Source organism: Neolamprologus brichardi, chromosome 10 (assembly GCF_056152115.1).
Source record: "Neolamprologus brichardi isolate AB-2024 chromosome 10, ASM5615211v1, whole genome shotgun sequence".
In the NCBI taxonomy this organism is placed as follows: domain Eukaryota; kingdom Metazoa; phylum Chordata; class Actinopteri; order Cichliformes; family Cichlidae; genus Neolamprologus; species Neolamprologus brichardi.
In genome coordinates, this window is record NC_142113.1 from 2,046,632 (window position 1) to 2,063,385 (window position 16,754).

The 16,754-nt window shown below is 46.3% G+C and overlaps 1 protein-coding gene across 8 annotated transcripts in view; it reads left to right on the forward strand.

The window, feature by feature from the left end:
* auts2a (activator of transcription and developmental regulator AUTS2 a) overlaps positions 1-16,754 on the forward strand; it is a 381,738-nt gene that overhangs the window by 332,549 nt on the left and 32,435 nt on the right. For all 8 annotated transcript variants that reach the window (XM_087847034.1, XM_087847036.1, XM_087847038.1 and 5 more), the window contains one exon: positions 9,875-9,923. In XM_087847034.1, coding sequence (XP_087703160.1) covers positions 9,875-9,923 — 49 coding nt within the window. The remainder of the gene's footprint in view (positions 1-9,874; positions 9,924-16,754) is intronic.

Below are 16,754 nucleotides of genomic sequence, written 5' to 3' on the forward strand. Positions count from 1 at the left end.
TCATGTGAAGCACCAGGCACTAGCCTTGATTACCATCCCTGATGATAACACTGCATGCTAATCATTGTAAACATCATGTTGTGGCTTTGACACAGTTAGGCTTATCTGTAATTGGTGTAATTGTTACTAGCATTTAACAAGATCGTCTTCCAGATACGGAGAGTGCCAAAAGGGCCCGGGTACGGCAGAGGCTCTCTCAGATCTGCCTCGCTGATGGGTGCATTAGATCCACACTAACTTGCCTCTCTGTGCCGCTAATGAAAGGCAGCCACGAGCCAGAGCACAAATCTGATAAAAGGGTCTGGAGATGAGGGGGTCATGAAATATTTAAATATACAGGGCTTCAAAGCGGAAGAGGCCTCGCCTTTTTGTCAACAGACAGACCCCCTGCGGCCCGGTTGTGGCCCCAGTCTCTGGCCCACCACCAGTTTCACATGTAGGTCACAAACCATCATCTCCTTTTTACACTTTTGGGACAGACTCCCGTGTTCTAGTGTTGCACAGAGGGGCAATAAGGAGGGTATCCCAGCAGCGTCTCAGTGGATCCTGTCATGTTACAGCACTCACGGTCACTTGATAGAGGCGGACTCACTCACACAGTCTACAAGCATAAAGCCCTGATCACAGTGAGAGTTAAAGATGTGCGATTTGATAACCTGTCTGCCGCCGACTGACAGGGAGCCTCAAAGCGAGGCTTTCTAGCTGCCTCCTCAACGTGGCGGCACCCAGAATTGTCCCTCCTCAGTGACCTGCGAAGCACCTTGTTTACTTTTCATTTTTTTGTCTCAAAAGGGCCTAACTTCCAATTTCTCTCCATCCCATCATTCATCCTCCCAGCAGGGGATCTACTATGGGCAGAACAACGACCTCATTTATTCCGGGCCCTGCGAAATGCAATTAGAATCCCTTCAATGGCCGGGGGGCGTCGATGGAGAGAGAGGGGGACAACAACAGAAAGAAAAAGAAGAAAGGTTGAGGATGGGCAGAGACCTCCCTGCTGTCTATCACGCTGCTGGCTTTTGATGTCCACCGTCCATCTCGTATCCCTCTAGAGAGCCTATCATCAGGCCCCCACTCTGGTGCCGTTGAGCATAGAGAGGCCCCTGGAGAGGCTTGTTTGAGTGGAGCAAGCAGGGGGAGTGGGTGGGGCTTGTCTCCATCGGCGCCTGACAGAATGGTCTTGACGGAGCGTTTCAGAGGACCTAATCCCTCTGACCGTGCTACGTGAGCCGAGGGGTCCAGACAGGTTTTAATACAGCGCCTTAGTGGTGACTTCCTCAGTGCTTCCTGTAGCTATTCCTTTTTAAAAGACACAGCAGGCTGTTCCCCCCCAGCTCCACTACCTCCCCGTCTTGTCTGTCTCCCCTCATCTGCTCCTGTTTTGTTTTCCTCTCTAGTTCCCTGTCCTTTATCTCCCTGCCTCCCCTCGTCTCCTCGCTCTCATCTCGCCGCTGAGAAGAAAGAAACAAAAAGGGGAAATATTATTCCTGCGAGCGCGGCTGCTCTCAGTTAGTATTAAGTTGAGGCCTTGTGGGGGGTTCATGCAGCAGACTTCTTAAGTTGTAGATGTCTGCTGGGTCCCTGCAAATATAAAGACATGCAGATTAGGGAGAAAATGAAAGCTGGGGCTTTGTCGTGCAGCGGGTTATCTGTTATGAATGTTTCTGTCTGGGATACGGCTCCACGGCAAAGCTTCACAGAAAGAATTGGGGTCAAATTAAAGAATGCAACACAAGCTCTGTTTTATTTATTTATTTGTTGTTTTGAGGTTTTTGTCATTGAGCTGACGTGACATCACAGCTCGGTGAAGTTACGAGTACAATAATTAATGAATTTGTATGACGAGCAGCACTAAAGCTCGTTCATGCCGTCGTTTCAGGCGAAAAGTACTTCAGAGATGTAGTGAAGGCCACTAACGTGATGTGGAGATGAAAGCAAACAGCACAAACCAATAATTTCTCAGAATTCGGTGCATTAAAATTCCGATTTCCCCAGCCATGTGCAATTCATTTTCTTAGTCCATTAAATCTCCGTATGAACATTAAGCGTCAGCGGCAAAAATACACAATTATCCTGACATTACATGGAAATGTTCGATGTAAAATATGCCAAATATGTACGATGCTGCGGATGTTTGGTGTGGGCTGCACATATGCTCCTTTCTGCTAGAAGGGACGGGAGTGATCGCTCTGAAATTATCACCGGCTTTGCTGCCCACAGACCACATTCCACAGCGACGTCTGTAATTTAGCCAAAAAGGTCTCCCATTTTTCTTCTGACTGGGCAGAGTACTGGGAGGAGGGAGGGGGGGGGGGGGGGGGGGGGCTGCAATCTGGATGTAACCAAAGCATTGGAGGCAGGAAAGGTTAAACCAATTTTCTTGTCTGCATTGTTTTCCAAAGCGAGTCCCACGGCGGCGACATTAGACCGATAGCGAGCACAGTAGGCTTGTTCCCGCTGACAGGCCGGTTCTTTCTGCGGCTGCGATGTCAACTGGATCTGATTATTGCCTACCAGATCCAGATAATGTCTGCCATCGATCAGGCCATTTATTTTGAACTCCTACGGCCCCGGCCTGCTTTCAGAGACCATGGGGCGATAAGCAGATACAGATAAGCAGATAACGTGGTCTCTGCAGGCTTTTAACAACCGGAAGAAATACTTTTCTGCTGCTTAACTGGCCGGCATGATGTGAGAGTCATATCTCTCGGCTCTGGAATCTTTATTATAACGCAGAGCGTCTGCTTTGAGGGGCTTCGTCATTGAATCAGATAGCTTCTTCATTCCTGTGTCGACCAGTCTGCCTTAATGTTCCCAGAATGCTGCTTGAACAGGGCGGGACAGAGATGCAACGTGGAGATTCGTTTTTAGCATTTTAAGTTACAAGTTTACCACTGAAAAGCAATTCCATGGGAATGAAGATGTGAGCTCAAAACTTCTCAAATCTCTCTGTTTTATTTGATTGATGCATTTCCACAGATAAGACTGTCAGCTTTTCCAAAGGCTTTTGCCACTCTGCCAGTGCTGTGGTCCCATTCTGTGTAGTGGTTTTTAATGTTGGACGCGTTTGTCTTTTGTGTGCTCGCAGCCCTGCGCCATCCCCACATTAATATTAGCAATGAGTGACAGATTAATTTATGTCTGGCTGTGTGTCTGAGGAATTGGAAAGAAAGGGCCTGTCAGTGCTGCTTGTCAGGAGGGGGGAGAGATTAGAGCCGGTTGTCAATGACAAACCAGTGCAGGCTCCGGGAGATAAGGTCGGATGTAATGACTGTAAAAAAATAAATAAATATATAAAACAATAACATTTTGTATATTAAAAAAACGAGCCGCCCTCTCTCCACCCTCCAAAGTGTGTGAGAAGCAGTGCTGGCATGTGGAAGTGTGTGGGTTTGTGCAATTAGAGATATTTCACAGCTCTTAGAGGTGCGCTACATTTCCATGTTTCTGAACTTAAGCAACAAGGAGGGTGTGATCTAATCCCACCTTTCCTCTGAAGCCAGGGATTTATTTAAAAGTAATCCTTGTAACACCGAACAGGTTTTAATCAGGTATTATTTCGATAAGTCCAGAAGCTCCAGAAACTCCTGCCAGTCAAGTGGTGGTTGGGGGGGGTCAGTATCTATTGTGTAACCACTATGCTTCCAACCTTTTCTTTAAGGTGGAATTATTACTTATTTTTAGCTCCACATTGTTCGCCAGTCAGTCCCCTGAAATATTGTTGGAGCTTGCAACGATGTTCCCCTCAGGATGGAACATAATATCTTTTCATCCACCAGTGGCAACAAACTAACATTTTAATTTCCCGACACTTTGCTTCATGAACAAATACCTGCGGGCTAATGAGTTTCCAATTACCTGTATTTTTTTCCCCTTTCCTAATTAGCAAATATTAGCATGCTAATATAAAAAGTATCAATATTAAACTTGCTGAGTACAGCATCAGCGCTAACACGAGCCCCTTAACGCACCACGTTCCAGACGGGAATATTACGCTGTTCTTCCACCTCAGCGGTGCGTATAAACGGCAGGAAGTAGGCTGGGCTGGCGTTGTTATTGCCTTTAAGAGGATAGCAGCGGAGCAGAGCCCCGTGTTTGAGCCACTGGGGTGTGAGCAGTGTTTGTGTTTCTTTGTGTAAAGTTTCAGTTGTTTAACCTTCACAAATTTTTCTTTGAGAAAGTAGTGTTGTTGATAATGCGTTACTCATATCTATGAGGTGAAATTTTAAAAAAGCGGGGGCAACACCGCCCCACCGCTCCCTGCTTGGCTCAGGGTCGGCCTACTATTTACTGCTTTTATTTTATAAGCTGTTGGAATAAAGCAAGTATATTTAGAGTGTAAATATTATGTCGTGCATTCTTAAGTACACAGCTGCAGAATAAATCGCGTCTCAAATGTTGTTGTTTATTACGTGAGTGAGGCGAGATCTAAACATCATGTGTGACAGCAGCTTTCACCCTGCTTCTTATTAACCTTTCTTGTTTGCAGTGAAACGTATTCACGGAGCCGTCGTCAGGAGTTACAGTACATCCTTTTATGTAAATAATAATATCATCGTGCGCCGTCGGCTGTTCAGCAGAACGTTTCTAGAAACGCCCACACTGATGATCTCAGACAGCCGGACTATACGGCAACAAGTGTATAATAAATGTTTGACTAACCAATCAGCATGCACCAGAATGCCAAAATCAGCTTCCCTGTAGGAAGAACAGAAAATGTCATCAGATTACACAGTATTTGCAAAACGTCTGGGATTTTATTTGTTTCTAATTTGGTCTAGAAGTTAGACTTTGTTCTTATTTAACGACACTCATGCAGTGCAGGCTCGCCACAGACACTCGGTTATACCTGGTGGTCACTCCCATTCTGGTCTTCTGTTCAGAGAGTGCGAGCTTCCACCTGATCCAGTGGCTTTTAGGACCACCTGGATGACTTTATCACTTTCTCACATGTTTGTGGAGGAACGTTAGGACAACTGATTGCAGGCATTCGTTTATACATTTATTTCTTAAGGTGCAGCCACACTTTGGTGCACAGAGGAGTGTCTTGAATGTTTTGTGCTGGTGAGTAATCTCTGTCAGTGTTGACTGATGGGCTCGAGTCGGGCTCTACCAGGTTCAATTCAATTCAATTTTATTTATATAGCGCCAAATCACAACAAAAGTCGCCTCAAGGCGCTTCATGATACAGAGAAAAACCCAACAATCATATGACCCCCTATGAGCAAGCACTTTGGCGACAGTGGGAAGGAAAAACTCCCTTTTAACAGGAAGAAACCTCCAGCAGAACCAGGGTCAGGGAGGGGCGAGGCCATCTGCTGTGATTGGTTGGGGTGAGAGAAGGAAGACAGGATAAAGACATGCTGTGCTTCCTTAAGATCATTGCTGATGTCGTTCCAGACTAGCAAGCTTCCAAAACTTGTGCTCATAGAGGTGCTGACACTGTGTCGGCACCTGGCTTCAGTTTACCCTCTGAGATCTGTTTGGAGGCAGCGTGTGAGTATTTAGTTTTACACAGCAATGCATAAAACGTTCAGTTTCACGTGACTGCACACATACAGTTACACCAAAGGGTGCAAGCGTATCGTTCTGACAGAGTTTCAGTGTGTGGTGAAACTGAAATACCCACCTACCTGAATGCTGTTCACCTCTGATGACGACTCTGTTCAGTGTCAGGGTGAATACACGAGCACTGCAAAGCAACAACAGAGTTTGGAGCCAACAGGCAAATGTAGTAAGAGCTTTTAACATGTTACATCTGCAGCACTCATCTTACACTTATCAGTAATATTTTAAATGAGGGTAGTTTGGCGTAATGGCAGGAAGGCTCATAAAGGCAAACCAGTCCCTTGCGATTGTAATCTAGGAGAGTTCCTGTAAAATTAAACCACGCTCGCGGGGGAGACAAACATGTTCATGGCTTCTTTGAAGTGGAGAATCAGCGTCCAAAAAACAGAATAAAAGATGACAAAATGTCAGTATTGAAGCTGATGCTCTATAGATAGAACTTGCATGCCCAGACAGCAATTACTGAGATACATAGCATTCATCCAGACGCTGCGTTTGATCTCGCTGCTTCATTCTCGTGCACAGAAGATTTTTTTTCCATGTGAAATTGTGCAGAGTTCTCATTTGAATGTGTGTTTGTCTCCGTCCATTTCAGTTGAATTAAAAATAATGTGAGATCCGGGCGATTGTTTGGCAGTGGGGCTGTAATCACAGACTTGCGGTCGCTCTCACATCTGATAATGACCATTTCGAATGGAGAACAACAGCTTGTTCGTAGCTGCTGCTGCTGCATCGCGCAGGCCTGTGAAAAGGACCGGTAGCCATTTTCTGTCAGTGGCAGTCACATAAATACATATCATGAAGCCAAACCACAAAACGCTCTTGATGTTTCCTCACAATCACCGCTTTAAACACAAGAATCCATGTGATCTGATTACATGTAACCACCGTTTTTACATTTGCACCTCATTTGAGACTTTGGTGCTCACACAGAGCTCGTGGGTCTGCAGCGACATCTTTTCACAGCAGCGATCAAAGATGTTTTCCCAGCCTATGAGCAGCAGCAATCAAGACGTTAATTATTTCATTAGTTAAAGCTGTTCAGCGCACAATGCATACACAAGGATGCTTAACAGCAGCCTCTAACTCGATGAACACATGGTCTGGTCTTTCTCCCAGGCCCTCTGTGACCGAGCATTTGTCCTCTGTAGCTGAACCAAGTGGCTGGACTTTTCCCGGTCACCTCCCTCCCATTGCCTGATGGTACTTCACGTCCTTTGTTCTGTTTCCAGAAACATCCCCACAAAGTGTGTGTTTAATTCTTTCTCTTCTGCTAAATGTGAAATGTTCTGCTTAATCATTCTGGGAATCTGACTCCAGTTTGGAGGAATGCTGTTGTGTTAGCTCAAAGTGAGGATTTGTTTTGCCGTGGTAAATCTCAGGCCACTGTATATCCCATTTCCCATGACTTGATGTTTGTATGGCCTTTCCCAGCCAGCCAACAGATCCTCCGTCTCTCCGTTACCGAGGGACGGATTAGCATCTCAGCTATGAGCTAAGTCTGTTTTCTGCTCTGTGGTTGCTCGGGCTGAGCTGGCAGCAAAAGCTTGTGCAACGTGGCTCTATTGTACATCCACTGACCTCCCAGCCAGTGGGTTAGTGCTCATTAGACAAGCCATAGGATGCAACGCTCGCACTATTAAGAGGATTTTCTTTCCGTCCGGATTCATTTGGTGTGATTTTGGCAAAAAAGCATGAGCGCCATTGCTTCTCAGATCAGAAGTGGGAACCCTGCAGAATAGTGTTCCTCTAAATCAATGTGATGCTTTCACACCAAGACATGGAAACAACTAGAAGGTGCAATGTTCTGTTATCCTGCACAGCCAAACAAATAAGCTCACATAGCCTAGGAGCCTCATACAGTCAGTAGGCACGGCTTGTTCCTGTAGTTTCAGGGCTGGAAGCTAGTTAGCTTTCTGGTCGGGGTGGACCACGGAGAGCTCAGCGCTCAAATTGGAGGCTGAATGACCCAAAGTGCTTTTTATATTACCAGTTGACCTCCCTTCAGGCCAGTGGAGTGGGAGTTGATTCAACAGGAAGACAGCGCCTGTGGGCTGCGAGGAGGTGCATGCTGCTCATAAAGGAGCGTTTTGTTTTTCCTCCCCTCCCGGTAGCAGCACCCTACTGGGGAATTCATTAGCGGCTGACATCATCTTGCTCTGTACAGAGTGACAGACTATCTTTCTGCCCTGGCTCTCCCCTCCCTCTCGCCTTTCTCTTCTTCCCTCTCTCTCTCTCTCTCTACCTCCTTATCTTTCCGTGGTGCGCTGCAGTCTAAGCTTTTGCGCGCCATTTACGCAAAAGGTAAATGCGCCGATGTGCACTTCTGCAATTAAGGTTCAAGCTTTTCGGAAGCCCCCAAAAAACACAAGTGTGTTTATCTTGTGAAGGAGGACTACTGTGGTTGAATCCAAGACCGCCTGGAAATCAGGAAGTGGGAGGACCCGACCGTTAAGGCAGCAGCACACAAGCAGGCAGTTGCTGGATGAATGGGAGTTTGTCTGGCGCTTAGGAGCGGACGGGGAGAGGCTGTAGCGTGCCCACGATCGGAATCTGTCAGAGCACCCAGCGCGACAGTGGGTCTATACCTAGTGAATTTTTGCTCACTGCTCGTGTGATTTCCCTGCGTTTCTGTCTCCACGGAGAAAAGTGGCCGTGCGCTTTGTTGGATTGGTTTGCTCCATCGGACGCAGCCCCTTTCTGCGCACCGACTCACAAACCCTCCAGGATCGTGTTTGTTACCTCTCACGGATATTTCCGACAGGAGAATATACGTGAAAAAATCACACACGCACACACTCTGAGTCCCGAGCAGGAAAGGAAGGTGGATCAAAGGATTTTTTTCTCCCTTCTCGTCTCATTGCTGATGCAAAAGCTCTCCGTGGCGAGACACATGGTTCTCTTTGTCCAAAAGGCGCAGTAGCTTTGTGAACGGCTTTGGATTTTTTTCTTGGAAAGGCTTCTTCTCTTTTCGCATGGCTGTCTTCAGTTTAAACGGAGTAGACTTCGCTGCCTCTTGTATGGATTATACTATTTGAAAAGCAGAATGTGAGACGAGGCCATATTTACCAGACCGAGAAAAGTAATATCCTGACTCCTTGCTACCCTTGCCACATCGAAGGTATGCGCGCTGGCTCGGAGCCGCTTCTTAATCCACGACGTGTTTGTCATTGTGTGTGGTAATGTGCAAAATAACGTGAGGAAGACTTTTTTTAAAGCGTGCAAAGAAAACGGTCTGTGTGTTGCCATTTATCCTGCAGCTTTCATTGTTTACATCCTGTCCGTGCTGCATTAGTGAAAAACACAAGTGTGTGATTTTAATAATAAAAAATGTCTTTCTCACGAGCACCATTTCCTATTATTTTGAATTTATTGCCGTGCTTAAGGTGAAAATAAAAGACAAGTGCGCATAACTAAGCTGTCACTGGCCGCAGGTTTCGAATATGTCAAGAAGAAAACAAAGCGCGACTCTTAAAATGTAATCTTCCGGAATTCACATTTTCTGCATCAAACCAAAGCGAGTGAGTCCACAAAGCCAGTTATTAGAAATTGGTTTTATTCAGAGAAAGCTGTCAGTCCGTCTTCACATGGGGCTCAACGGGTGTTGTTCCGTTTCTTTCCCGTCTTCACTGCGTGCGTTTTGTGGCGTTTTGTGGTGATGTGAAATGTGTCAAAACCAGTGTTTGAAATATAGTTTAAGCGCGACCTGTTTTAAAAACTACGCGTGGCTTTTGTTGTCTAATTCAGGTTTAAATCCCATCACCGCACATGTTATTCTAGCGCGCTGACGGTGTCGGAGCGCCGCTGCCTGAGACGCTTGGAGGAATCGTGAGGCTTTAAAAACAAATTGGCACGGAGCAACAGTGCCATCAAGTGGCCAGAATAAGAAGTCCCACTTGTTTTGTTTCAGTCTGATGCCCAGTGTTGGTTTTGATCACGATACTCAGGCTGTCCTGATAATTATGGACAGGATTTGGGGAAAGCGGCATGCACACACGTGCCCTAACAATGACTGCATGTGCCAGTAAAACTGGAGCACACAGCTCAGCAACACATTTACAGAACTGTATATTAAAAACTTCTGCTAATTTAAGAGCAGAGTTTGCTTTATGTTTTAGTGACTGCTGTGAGTGTTTTGTTCTCTCGGTGAGCACAGGCATTGTTGTACGTCATCACTAAAAATGTCATAAAGGAGTTAGTCTGGAAAGTTTGGTGGAGGAGAAAAGAACCAAAGTCGCTTTGTTGTGTCATCCTGGGGAATTTTAACTCTATGCTGAATGTGATGTTTTCCTCTTTTTTTTTCCAGGTCTCCGATGCCAGCTCCGAGAAATTTTTCAGCACAGCTGCAGTTAAAGGTATGCATTTCTGTTCCTATGATGTGTTGTTACCATTGCAGTTTCTGCAGATATCGCCACGTTGACATTTGTGCACTCTGCGGTGTTCTCTTCATATTTCACATATTTCCTGTTCGTGGGCATTTAAAACAATAGCAGTTTACCCAGGGTGCATCTGTATGTAACGTCGCCGTACACGAAGAGTCAAACAGTTATCGTCTAATGTGAAAATATTTCTCTGCGTCGGTGTGTGAGGCTGTGAGGCTGTGTGAGCGTTTTGGTGAGCCTTTGTTTCAAATGTGCTGAAATGCACCGGGCCTTTGCTGAAGCCAGAGCAGGAGGAGGATGTACTAATGCTGGAAAGGCATCTGTTTATGGCCTCAGTGTGCCAACACCACATGTGACCTCATTATCAAGTCACTAATTTGCTGTTAAAAGCAGCCCCATTTTCTCTGGCTCAGGGATAATGGAGGTGCCCCCATGAAAGGACATTCCTCTGTAATGGAGGGGAGTTACCACGCGGGGCGAGAGGGAGGCTAAGAGACCAGGGTTATGACCCCTTCGGGGCTTTGGTAGAAATGGGTGAGATAGTTGGGATAGGTCCTTGTAGCCCCAACCCCCCACCCTTAATTCTTGTTCCAGACCTCCATACACACTTCCCATATTCTGGCCTTTGATTCCCTCCCGGTCTTGATTTGTGGCATCCATTGGGGTGTTCAATGGCCGTGCTTGACAAGAAGCTTCTCTGTGGACTGATTTGGTTCCCTTGAAAGGATTAAGGCCTCCTTTGTGCAGCCTAAATCAACAGAGGGCCACCCTCTCTCCCCTACCATGAAAGGATCTGACTGGGGAAACAGTACACAAAATCTGCTTTCTCTCTGCTCCATGATAGCCCACTCTCTTGGCCCCTATTTCCATTTAAATATGCCCTCTTTTCTTCTCTTTTACCACCTCGGTCCCCTGTCATCCAGTCCTGCCATATGCTAATGCCTGACACAATTGCAAAAGACGAGTAAAAGAATCCAGGTGCAGAGAGAGCGAGACCACTGGTATTTTTATTGAGGGTAGTGTTGAGATTAAAAGAGTCGGGTGGGTTTTTGTTGGAGGGGATTACCAGCACGCTAATGCAGCAAACCTCTGGACAAGCAACAGCTCCAGCAAAATCGTGTGTGTGTGTGTGTGTGTGTGTGTGTGTGTGTGTGTGTGTGTGTGAGGGAGTACTCGTTTGTGGCATGATGAGTGTCAATATTTGCTCAAAGGCAGGTGCAAAAAGTCTCCATTTGTTTGACAGTTGGTGCGCTTTCTTCATACATCATATTTCTTTTTGCACTTTTGGACAAAGTCAGGCGTAACCGCTAAAGCCCGACCAGTTCATCATAAAGCAAAGCGAGGGTTTATTTGTCACGAAGCTCTTCAGTGAAGAAATGGTTCATAACATGTTTATTCTACTCGAATGTTCAATACGTGAACATATCAAACATATTGTAGATTTTAAACTCCATGAAGTGAAAAAAATCCCTTTATGCTGATTTTCTACTAGCTTGCTGTTTCTGTGACACAGTGTTGTTACAGTGTTTCTGTGACACAGTGTTGTTACAGCGTTTCTGTGACAATGTGTTGTTACAGTGTTGTTACAATGTTTCTGTGACACAGTGTTGTTACAATGTTTCTGTGACACAGTGTTGTTACAATGTTTCCGTGACACAGTGTTGTTACAGCGTTTCTGTGACAATGTGTTGTTACAGTGTTGTTACACTATTTCTGTGACACAGTGTTGTTACAGCGTTTCCGTGACACAGTGTTGTTACGTTTCTGTGACACAGTGTTGTTACAATGTTTTTGTGACACTGTGTTGTTACAGCGTTTCTGTGACACAGTGTTGTTACAATGTTTCCGTGACACAGTGTTGTTACAATGTTTCTGTGACACAGTGTTGTTACAGCGTTTCTGTGACACAGTGTTTCCGTGACACAGTGTTGTTACAGCGTTTCTGTGACACAGTGTTGTTACACCGTTTCTGTGACACAGTGTTGTTACAGTGTTTCTGTGACACTGTGTTGTTACAGTGTTGTTACAGCGTTTCTGTGACACTGTGTTGTTACAGTGTTGTTACAGTGTTGTTACAGCGTTTCTGTGACACAGTGTTGTTACAGTGTTTCTGTGACACAGTGTTGTTACAGCGTTTCTGTGCCACAGTGTTGTTACAGTGTTGTTACAGTGTTTCTGTGACACAGTGTTGTTACAGCGTTTCTGTGACACTGTGTTGTTACAGTGTTGTTACAGTGTTTCTGTGACACAGTGTTGTTACAGCGTTTCCGTGACACAGTGTTGTTACAGTGTTTCTGTGACACAGTGTTGTTACAGCGTTTCTGTGCCACAGTGTTGTTACAGTGTTGTTACAGTGTTTCTGTGACACAGTGTTGTTACAGCGTTTCTGTGACACTGTGTTGTTACAGTGTTGTTACAGTGTTTCTGTGACACAGTGTTGTTACAGCGTTTCCGTGACACAGTGTTGTTACAGTGTTTCTGTGACACTGTGTTGTTACAGTGTTGTTACAATGTTTCTGTGACACAGTGTTGTTACAGTGTTTCTGTGACACAGTGTTGTTACAGTGTTTCTGTGACACAGTGTTGTTACAGTGTTGTTACAGCGTTTCTGTGACACAGTGTCGTTACAGTGTCGTTACAGTGTCGTTACAGTGTCGTTACAGTGTTTCTGTGCAGTTTATGCACCGAATGTTCGTTTTGAGGTTGTTAATAATCTTGTGACTCACTGGAATAAAGCTAATAATCCTTCAAATAACAAAGTGAAAAAAAGGCCATTGTAATTCTGCTGCTGATGTGCAGCTTTGGTAATGACTGACTTTTGGCTGGTGTGTGTGTGTGTGTGTGTTTTCCTTCTACTGCCGCAAGACTGGAAATCAGCCCAGGGCGAGCTCGGGTCTCTTTGAAGGCTTAGTGCTGGTCCCTCATCTTTTAATCTAACAGCCTTCTCACCTACTCGATAATTACAGTGTATTTTCTTATGTTCCCTCTAAAGCCTGAGGCATACGCTGCATTTTGAAAAGAAAATCCAACTGATGAAAATGCGTCTTTTGTGTTTTCTGACGTTGATTTGTTTTCTTCCCTCTTCGTGCGGCTTCACCTCGAGGCTGTCGGCGTCAGCTGTACGCCGCTCTCTGCGGTTCTCCTCGTCCTGGGCGCACTTCTGCTCACGAATGGATTTCATTAACCGCTGTCTCTAATTACCACGGTCATCAGTGCACCTGCAGGTGTCGGCTAACCTGATTGGTGTGCTCTGCGGGAGGATCGGCCGCAGCGAGAAAGCCGCGGCCGCCGGTGAAATAAACAACTTTTGTAAAGTCTAAGCTGCTTCCGTGGGTGGAAAGCAGAGTTTTATTAAACCTCTGACTGCTGTCCAGGGAGTGGATTGAAGTGCTGGCTTGAACACATACTGATGATGACAAAGCAGCACAGCGTGTCACCACAAAGGTCTGCAGACAGATCTATCACATGATTAAAGCTGTCTCCGAGGGCAATGATATCTTGTCACTTGGTTACATTCCCATCTTTTATGATACCGTCAATCGACAGCCTGTCAGAGAAACACGGCTAAGTTTGTCATCGGAGAGCCCAGCCTGAGCTCGCACTGCCTTGTTTGCCGAGTGCAGCCGGCAGCCAGATTAAAGCAGTGCTGGGTGACATTTACAAAGGTCCGCAGTCCCATTTTAATCAGGTGGCCTGAGAATGTTCTCGTGGGTGAATTGTTCAAATCTACTGAGAACAGAATCTACGTTTCCAGTTGGAAGTGTAAAAAAATATGATATTAAATGTGTAATAATAAAGAAATGTATTTGGCTCTCACCTGTGTCTCCTTTAAAATATCGTTAGTGTCAGCAATGACTTCATCGTGGCCTTTCAGTTAAGGGCGCAGCAGAGCAGCTCTCCCCTTTTTCTTTTTTTCCCAAAAATTTCATCTGGTAGATATATTGGAGAAGCTCGTCCCTCGTGAGATATCTCCTGCAGCTGTGTCTGCGATGTGAGACCAAGTTCAGTGCGGGGGTGAATTGAAGTGCACAGTGGAGTGATTCTCAGTTTCCCCCCCTCAGCACAACGCTGATTTCACCACGCTTTACTGGAGTTAATGTGAAAATGAAGCGGTGCTACAGCGAGACCCGGGGCTGACGCCGCTGTGAAGAGCGGCGCTAGTGAAGTGTGTCAGGCTTGAGTACGTCTGTCACCGGGGGAGAGAATAATGTGCGATGTGGAAGGTGTAATTTGCAGCGCTGATGGCATTGTTTAAAAAAATAGTGGAAAGAGAGAAGCGGAGGTGAACTTTTGTGGCAGATATCAGAGCTGAAGAGCTCCCTGGATTGTCATAGAGAGCTCTGCTGGCAGCAGAATTGCCTGTGAGCATATTACTGCTGTGTGGGAGGCAGCCGAGGGCTTGTTTTTCTCCCTCCCTCGTTCTCTCGGCGTTTCCTGAGAGGAGGACTGGTGATATAGCTGTGTGTACTTCTAGGCTGTGGGCCACCACCTGCTGTAATCTCAAGTGATATAGAGAGCAACAATCACGCCACAAATCACCCAGGCAGCTCCCTAACTCATCCAGTCGACTGGAAAGAGAAGGTTGGCCTTTTGCAGCGCCAGTGTTGGTTTACTGCCCCGGGCTGCCTGCGCTGCCCTCACGCTGACCTCTGCCGTCTGTGTGGGTTTTGGTGTCCAGAAAGCAGGGCTGCCTCTGGAACTTGACCTGATGCGCAGTGGAAAGATGACCTGACCGCCGCTGGCCTTTTGTGCATTCTGAGAAACGGCCGCAGTCGAGGATGAGCTCTTTCTCTGCCGGGGGGCGCGAGGTCACCGAGAGGTCGCTGCCCGATCCCTCAAGACTAAAGCATTGTTCCTGCTTTGGCTCAGACACAACTGTAATTCAAATCAGAGCTCTCTTTTGATATTTAATAAGCTTGCCTGTTTGGAGAAATAATATGGAGAGCTGAAAGATTTAACTCTGAGGGAAACGGACTGAAGGCGTTTCACCTGTGATCTCGGCTCCTGTTGGTAACCCGTCACCCAGCCGGGAGCATTTAATGCACAGCTGGAAGGGCTAAAAAGGAAGCTCAATATCCTGTGCTGCACAGAGGGAAGCTCCCTCCCCCCAGTGAGCACAGCTACAATCACCCAGGCTGCTTCTTACAGTGCGACCATGAAAGCAGCACTTCAGCCGGGCCTCATCTACTGACACGGCCAAACAAAGGTTAACAAATCAAAGGAAGCACTGGTTGATTTAGTGCCTTGCAGATGCAAACAATTGCCCAAGTCCCCATGGAAAAATGAAAAATGTAGTCATTTCCAGCTGGACAAATTTCCAAATCCCATGTAAATGTTTGTATTGATCACAGCTCATTAGTCCTGATTGCAGCTATGAAGAAAAGCTTTTCCAGACGTTATAGTTTGGTTGAAACGAGTCTTAGTTCTGCCTTGCTTCCTCTTCTAATTTAAGTGTACACACAGTTTTTATTGGAAGTATTTGCTTGGCATTAACTGCTTGAAGTCTGCCTGTCACAGCCACCCTATGCAATCGGGTCTTATTGTGGATTTTTTGGCTCTAGCTGGCGGGGACCACGGCTGTAGCCGGTGCACCATCGGCACAAGTTTGTTGACTGAGGATCGGTTTTAAGGACGTGCTGTAAGTGGGTCTGTTGACACTGAAGAAACACAGTCAGCAGTGTGGGCCGGTCTCCTTCGGTGCCCTCCTGCAACACAAAGAGGTCATTCAGAGTTTGTTCCCCGAGTCCCTGAGGTTAGAGACTAAGTAAATCCATCCATCTTAATGCACTTATTTCAGCACCGGGAGAGCTGCAGGGAGACTGTGTAAACACTCCCATATCCGACATGCCACGCTAAACCCAAAGAGCCTGGAACCCATCAGGCCAAAATTAAAGGTCTACATCTCAAACACAAACATTTAAATGGGCTGAACTCCAGAGATCAAAGTGAAAGGCTTTAGTTTTCCTGCCGCCCTCCCCCGCCACGCCTGCCACACTGAGATATGTGGCGGTTAGAAGCTGAATGGTGAGTGGCTCCTACTGTACATGTGTGTTTGTCTCAGGTGTCTAAGGTAACATTTTGGCATTTGTTGCCGTAAGGTGGAAGGAATGTTGTGAGCATGCTCAGTTTAATCATGACTGTGGGTTTGAAGACCATACAGAAGCTCTGTATCTGCCTCCTATGGGGTTGCAGATTCTTTATGTGAATCATCTATATGTCATTTTAACATGTAGCTGCAGTTTTTTAAAATTTGTTGTGTAGTTGAAGTCGTTTTTTTCTGGAAGTAGCAGAAGCGAATAGGAGGGCACCAGTCTCCCGTTCCCAGGAGAGGTCCTCCCCCATCACCGTCACCAGCATCCACTGATCCGTTGTGACACGAGCCACTCTCCTGCCAACTGTGCGGCATTAACAGGGTCAAACCCCCCCACACGTGCACACACATCCCACTTATCAAGATCCAGCCATTCCCAGCGTGCTGTTGGTGTGTTCAGGCCAATTATGCCCGTGTCAGTCTTTGGTCCCTGTGGCAGAGGTGACATTGCCAAAGAGGGAGAGCGAGAGCAGGCTGCCTTAATGAGGCCTCACGGTGCCTTAGAGGTGAATGTGCACATGAGTGTGTGAGCGCATGCGTGCATGCATAAAAGAAGTGCTGCTTTTATCATGATCTACCATGTGTGTCTGACAGCCGTCTCCCTTCTCAAGGTTTTCACCCTGCAGCCATCAGGCCTTCTGCTTTGTGTTTTGGAGGTAACTGCGGGCCCCGAGATGACACCGGAGCAAACTGATTTTGCTTCTTTTCAATTA